Here is a 7,362-nt window from a genome sequence, read left to right on the forward strand (position 1 = left end):
CATCCTGGAAGAGATAACAGTGCAGCAGGCTGAGAAATCCATCTCCTGACACTCCCTGTGCTGGGCACAGCCATGACCTCTCAGGGATTTAGCACTTGGATTGGGATTGTGCTACGGAGTGACCCCCAGCAAATCACAGCTCACATGTTCTGAGCAGCAGCAGTGAAATCACACTCACAACTTCAGGGTAAGAAGCTAAGAATAAAGGGAAATGAGGGAAGGGTGATAAGCAGGGGCAAGAGGGTGGTGGGATGCCAGAGCCAAGCTTTGTGTGATCTCCACACACCCAGAGGGGACAGGCAGCTCTTTGTCACACAGGGACACCACAGCAACCCCAGGCCCCACAGGGCGAGTAGGGAGACCTCGTCCCCCTTCCTCCCAAGCCCTGGCAAAGGACATCAGCCTGGGCTGTTTTGGAATAGCCACAGTCCCCACGTCTAGTGTTGATTTCTTCATTTGCGTGTCCCAGCAGCTTCAGCCACCTCTCTGCTCTCCCACTCAGCCAGCAAGTGATGTTCCCTGCTCTGCCAGGAACACCAAACCTCTCCTGTTTCTCCCCTGACTCCCAGGAGCTCACCCAGGTGGGTCCCAGGAGGGACGTGAGGCTCCAGTGGGAGGCACAGGGTGGCTGGGACACACCACTGGCATTGCCATGGCCAGGGGCACACTCAGGCTGTGCTGAGCACCACACCAGCACAAAGGTTCCCATGGAGCACCCTAAGTATGGCTGAGCACCCCAAAGAGGGATTGTGGCTCCAGAGGGACCACGGGACATGTAGGGGTGCTGAGGGGCAGGACACCGGGGTTGCTCAGGATGCTCAGGGACAGCATGAGGGATACAGGAGATGCCTGGGATGCTCAGGGCAGGACAGGGATGCTGGAGCAGGTCTAGGAGAGAGCATGAAAGGGTAGTGAGGAACATGGGTCAGAACGGGGGAGGCTGGGGTGATACCAGGGGGGATTTCAGGAGAGTGCAGAGCACAGAGAGGTGCTGGAGAGGCTGGGGCACGTCTAGGGGGATGCCGGGAGGTGATGGGGGGATGCAGGGAAGGTGATGGGAGATGCCGGCAAAGCAGAAGAAGGGCAAGGGGGGATGTCGGAGAGCCCAGGATAGAGAGAGGCGATGTTGGGGAGGTGATGGGGGATGCCGGGGAGCCGGAGGTAGGCGGGAAGGGGGTCGCGGGGGGGAGGCGCTCACCTGCCAGGAACCGGAGGGGATGTCTCCGAAGCCGCCAGGACCGGCGGAGCCGTGGCAGCCGCGGGGGGGTCCGGCGCAGCGCCAGAGCAAGCCGAACCCACCGGCGGCACGGCCGGGCGGCAGCAGCCAGGCCGGAGAGAGGAAAGCGGCGACGCAGGCGGCCAAGAGGCCGGCGGAGAGCAGCGCCCAGAAGCAGCCGACGCCGCTGCACATGGTTCGCCGGCGGGGCAGGGAACCCGCGCCCCGCGCCGCCCCCACCGGCACCGACAGCATCGGCGGCGCGGGGCGGCCGGCGGGGCCGGGCGCGGGGCCGGCAGCGCTGCCCGCGCCCCCTGCGCGCTGCTTGCGCGCTGCCTGCGCGCCGCCTTCCCCCCCCTCCCCGCACTGCTTGCGCGCCGCCCCCCCCCCCCCCCCCCTCCCCGCGGGGCGCGGCTGAGTCCGGGAGCGGTTGCGACACCCGCGGCCGGGGAGGGATGTGAGTCCCCGAGGAGGGGGCGGAACGGGTCCCCCTTCACCTGCGCACACGTTTTGCGGTTTTTATGCCGTTTTCCCTGCCCAGCTTCTGAAAAGTCATTTTATTCCAGCCATTACCGCTAATGCCGTGTGTGCCATCCCACCCCCGTGCCCGCAGACGGGAATGCTGCGGGCAGTGACACGCGCAGGGGCTGCGGGGAATCTCTCGCAGCCCGGTTGTCACTGCGGGGGGATTTTAAATAGCATGTGTATAATATCAAGTACATTAATTTTATCCTTTATTCCTGTAGGTTTCTCCAAAGGTGGGTGCAGAGCCAGGCTGAAAGGCTGCCGGGGAATTTGGGCTTATTTTAGGTATAAAAGCTGCGCCTCCCAGTGCAGATGGATTTTTAGAACAGTCATTCTGAAACTTCACGAACCAGCCAAGATTTATTCCTGCTAAACCTCCCTGTCTCTTTGCAGCATGAATTGCTATCTCATGCTCCTGCCTCGCAGATCTTAGAAGGATTTCTGCATCTCCAGAAGCTCGGCTGTCCCTCCGAGATGCACCCACATCTAAAAGGCAAATCCTTTTCTAAATAGAGCGAAAAGTAGATTTATTCTTCCCTAACGTCCTCAGGCGAGTTTCAGGCACTTACTGCCTCGTATTGCTGAAACAGAGCTAAAGGTATTGGTTTGCTTTTTGGTCCAAAAAACACCCTCTTTTACCCCATCCCCGGGGTGCGTTGGTCGGTGTTTTAATCACAGCCCTCGCAGAGGGATGGCTGAGACTGCCGGAGCGGGATTTTCCTGCCGAAATCCATGCTCAGAAGCCGGGGGCTTGGCACCCTCTCCTGGTGTGTGCCCAGACTGCTGGTGGGCAGGAGCGGGGCAGCTGGGGAGGCTAAAAAAGGGACAGGGGGCAAAGAAATCCTTTGCATTTGGTTGAATTGCAGAAAAGCTGAATTCATGGCCACGTGTGAGGTGTGGCTTTTCCCCGCATTTCAACATGTTGTGCCTTCTTGTTGTTCTGTAATTTCTAGGAAAGTTTTACAGGGATACAATGGCACTCAGTTTTGTGCCACATCACTTCATGTCCTCTTTGAGGTGTTTAGAAAAACAGAAAGGAAAAAAACAAATTATATCTGGAGAATCACAGAAAATGGTTTGAAAGTAGTCTTTTTCCTTAACTGGTTTTTATTCAAATATTTATGACACTGTAAATGGCCCAGAATTCGGGAAAACCTGTGAGCTGGAGGAAGGTCATCTGAGGTGAGTCACCCAATGCTGGCAATACCACCCGGGGAGACTTGAGGTCGGAACAATCTGGTTTGGTTTCAGTAAAACAGAATAATTCCAGGGTGAAAAGGAAAGCTCTGCAGAAGAGTCCGTGAGGAACAGTTTGCAGCAGGGTCAGGGCTGGGAAAAGCTGCAGAAACTCTTGGGAGGATTTTTCCCTTTCCCATGTCTGTGCTCAGTGCTCCTTCCCCAGAGCTCAGCTGCCCAGGCTGCCAGCAGCAGGTCACTGATGCAGCTCCCTCTGCTGGGAGCAAAGCTTTTTCCTTCCCCCTATTTTGTTCTGTTTTACACTTCAAGGTTCACGTTTTTACCCATCCACTCACCCACTTAGAGTCAGAGGCAAACCCTTCATCTCTTATTTGTGCCCAACTGCCAGGCACAGAAAAACAAACCTTGTGCTCAGTGGAAGGAGACAAGGAGGGACTGCAACATTTCAATATAATCAGCTAATTTTTTGCCTCTCACACCAGGGTGTCAGGGTGCTGCCCATGCTCTCCTGGGCTTGTATTTGGTTTATAACCATGGTTGCCCAAAAGCTCAAATATAGGGAAAGAAGTAAAAAAAAAAAAAAATTTAATTGCTAAGCAGAATGTCTCAGCAGGAGGCTAGGGATGGCCAAGGGTGGGTGGATATCAGACCCAAGTTCCTTCAGGCAGCTCCTGCACAGGTTATGAAAATGAGGAGCATTAGGAAAAGGGGGACAAGACCTGCCTTAAAGCTGCACTGCTTCAGGGAGCCAAGAAGTCAGTGTTACTGCAGGGTGACTCACCAAAACCAGGAGCAGTTGTATGGAATTTGCCAGGAAGTGACAGGACTTGAGGTGGCTGCTGCCATGCTGGGACTGAGATGCTCTTGTGCTGTTCAAAGGCTGCCACAAGCTCAGTAAAATCCTCAGCACAGCTGAGAAAGCTGGTACCAACCCTCCTGTTTCCATTAAAGCTAATGGACTGAGGTCAGCCACATCCACATTTGCAATGAGTTTGATGTGTGCATGCAGCCACTTGTTTTCCCATTAAAAAAGAAATAAAGCTACAAGTCTGTAATGGAAGTTGCTGTGATGGCAGATTCAGAGCACCCCTACTGTAATGGCATCAGCTTTACAGCTTCTCCAGCATCCTGCTGTGCACCATCATGTGTATGTGCTGCATCTTTCCCACTCTCCTCAGCAGTAATTTTTGGATTCTTAGTGATTAGTAGCTGTATTGTTTATTCTGCAAGTTCATCTATGACATACAACTATTTGTTTGAAATAATATTCTAAAATATTTCTAATACATTATTTTTAAGCTCGTAGTGTGTTTCTGTAGAAAGGCATCTTTGACTCCTCATAAATTTTGGGCATTAGTAGTGGTTCCAGGGCTGTTAGAATCCATAGTTATAGCTTTTATTATTTATTTTCCCAATGTAATGAGAAGTCTATACAGGAGATAGAATCCCAGCATCATGTAAATGCATGTAAATAAATGGACTGTCCCAAAGACATGAGAAATGGCAGTGGCCTGTAACATAATTTCTTACACATGTGGTTTTTTTGCATGCTGTAACTGAGGAAGAACAGTTCCCTGTGATTAATTACCCGAGTCAAAGAAGCCAAGATATCAGCAGTCTTGTTCTGCTTTATTAATTCTGTCCAAACAAGAGCATCCCATTTAGATCTTTTCAAATATTAATGTTTATTTTTCCAGCTATGAAGAGGCAAAAATCATCAAGCAACAAGGCTTTTATTTTTTCTTTGTATATTTTAATTTTGAGAGGTGTCCCCCAGGTTCTCTGATGTTGGCCAACCTGTGTCCTGAAGTCATATCTCAACTGGCTGCTCAGTTAATTGAACTGTCACCTTCTTTTAAAAACCCCAGAACCTGATGTTACTCCTGCTTCCAGTTCAGATCTCCAGGGTCCTCAGGTGAGTGACTGGAGCCTCAGCCCTTCTGCACATTCCCAAAAGGGGAAGAACATTTCATTCCAGGAAATGTAATTCATGCCAAGCATACTTGGAGCTTGAGGTTTCATCAATTAGCTAGAATCTGATGCAAAGATAATTGAATTCTCACAAAGACTTTGACAGGTTGGATGAGGTTTTCAGAAGAGGAGCTGCTGTTTGCAAATTAATTGCAACACAGGAGATCCTCCTTATCAAGTGTGGTGGAGGATGCCTACAACATACCCACCCCAAAGCCCCGTTGCCAGCTGGCTGGGTTTCTGACAGCATCACCTTACTGATGGCAGCAATTGTCACTTTGCAGCTGGCAGTGCAGTCTCAGGACACTGTGTGTCCCAGCACAGGGGGGTTCACTCTGCTAAATAAACCTGTTAGAAAACATGCCTGCTTCTACTGCTGCTCAGCCAGAGGAGCAGCATCCATTGGGATCTCTGGGCTTGGCAGTTGAAAAGAGATTGGTGTTTAAGGTTGGAAAGAGGGGCCAGAATACAGACTCCATTGGGAGTTCTTCCACAGCTGCAATTAGAGCAGGACTCTGTAATACACTGTGTCCTGCTTCAGTCCTAAAATATAAATTGAAACCTAAAGCTTGATCTCCAAAACAGACCCTCCAACCATACCCAGGTACGTGGAAATAAAGGAAATCTGTGTGCAGTTTAGTGGAGAATCAGACTGGTTGTGTCAGGGCTCTCTTTATACTCCATGTCTTTAGGTTTGCAAACTTTTTTGTGTTATCTAAGTCATCCCATTCTCTCAAATTCTCTCACCTTTTGAATATTTTAGTCTCCTACCAGCCTCTGAGGTTATGTGCCAATTAAACAATTCCATTCATTATGCAAAAAACATATATAATAGTTCATTATCCTCAAACCAGCCTCTAGGCACATGTACAAATACATACCAAAGAGCATCAGCTAACAAGAACAATATCAAAAGAGAAAACTCAGTTGCTATAGGGTGTTGATCAGCTGCAACATCCTGCCCAAGAGATGGCTTCATCTCAGCCCTGAAGACATCCCCGTGTGCCTCTTACGCAATTAGGAGTCTTAATTAGTGCATGTTTGTAAAGAGCTTTGGAACGCTTGGATGAAAGATGTTGCAGAAATCTATGTAATTAATATTAATTACATAATGTTCTCATGGCTCAATTACCAAGGACAGGACAGTTACATTGCAGAGGGATGACACTGCATTGATCCATCCTGACACGGGGATCCCCCCACGGTCCCTGTGCCACCTGCAGGGTTTGTTTCAGGACCCTCCTGGCGTTTTGCTAATTGGGCCCCATGGGACAAGGTCCTGAGGATCAAGCCCAGAAACATCATAGCATAAAAGAGCCTGAAGAGGAATTGGGCTGAGAGTTACATGTATGGAAAGCCAATTCTTGGCTGGTCTGGAGCGTTGAAGCCACAGGAAAGGGGACACGGTGTGTGTTTCATCCTCACTCACCATCGCTGGAGTTACTGCTGACTCAGCAGTCACCACCATCTCAAAGGTTGTGTGGCTCAGGTGTAGCTCTACGGCTCTGGGGGAGCTGCTTTCTGGTGCTCAGTTTCCTCATACATACACCAGAACTGGTAATGATGGTCTTCAGAAAGTGTTTGCAAAGCACTCGTAACACACAGAGGTCATCACGAGCTCCGTGTTGGAACCACAGACATCCTCTTGCAGCTGCGGAAAGACATTTGCCTGGGGAGGATTTTTGTGGCAGGATTCAGGACACAACAGCACTGCCTATCAGATGTTTTGTTCTCCAACACCCGCGCCGTGTCCCCACATCCTGGTGGGCGCGATGCTGCCGGGCCGGCTTTTCTGGTAGCACAGCACTGCTCACCACGGAGCTCAGCACAGCAGTGACAGAGCCAGGGGAGGTCCAGCTGCACCTCCAGCACCACATGAGCACCCTGACTTGGTGCCACCATGGGCACCTGCACAGGGGGTGTCCAGTGCCTCCACTCAGCTTGTGGCTGCCTCCCCTGGGGCTTGCAGAGCCCCCACACCGGGGTTGGGGCAGTGCTGGGGTCTGTCGGGCTCTCAGCCTGCCCCACCCCAGCCCCTCTGGCCAAGGGGCCACGTTGGGCCCACACCTCAGAGACCTCCAAGGCGCTTCGTGTGACACCCCGGCTTTCTGTCCCCGCCATGCTGCTCCCTCCCGTCCCTCGCTTGCTGTCGCCTGCCCTCAGGCCGGGCTGTCCCCAGATTACCGGGGAGCGCCCCAAGACTGCGATGCCCTCCTGCCCTCATCTAAGATGTCCGACCGCGCCTCACTCCACCCGGTGCCCCCCTGTCCCGTTCACAGAGGTTCGGCCTCCCCTCAGGGTGCCCCCCGGGAGCTCTTTGCCCTCATCCAACATGGCCGCCCCGACTCGCGCAGTGCCCGCTCCCCCCGACGCCGGGGCCGCCATGTTGAGTGCGGCGGGGGCCGCGGCCGCATCCCGTCATGCCTTGCGGGCCACCGGCTGCCCGGAAGAGG

At 52.4% G+C, this 7,362-nt stretch overlaps 1 protein-coding gene across 1 annotated transcript in view; it reads right to left on the bottom strand.

The window, feature by feature from the left end:
* LOC115599370 (transmembrane protein 211-like) overlaps positions 1-1,500 on the bottom strand; it is a 58,935-nt gene extending 57,435 nt beyond the window's left edge. The window contains exon 1 of the mRNA XM_030462440.1: positions 1,199-1,500. Coding sequence (XP_030318300.1) covers positions 1,199-1,471 — 273 coding nt within the window. The 5' untranslated portion in view covers positions 1,472-1,500. The remainder of the gene's footprint in view (positions 1-1,198) is intronic.
* Between the last annotated feature and the right edge of the window lie 5,862 nt (positions 1,501-7,362).

Source organism: Calypte anna, chromosome 19 (assembly GCF_003957555.1).
Source record: "Calypte anna isolate BGI_N300 chromosome 19, bCalAnn1_v1.p, whole genome shotgun sequence".
Classification (NCBI taxonomy): Eukaryota; Metazoa; Chordata; class Aves; order Apodiformes; family Trochilidae; genus Calypte; species Calypte anna.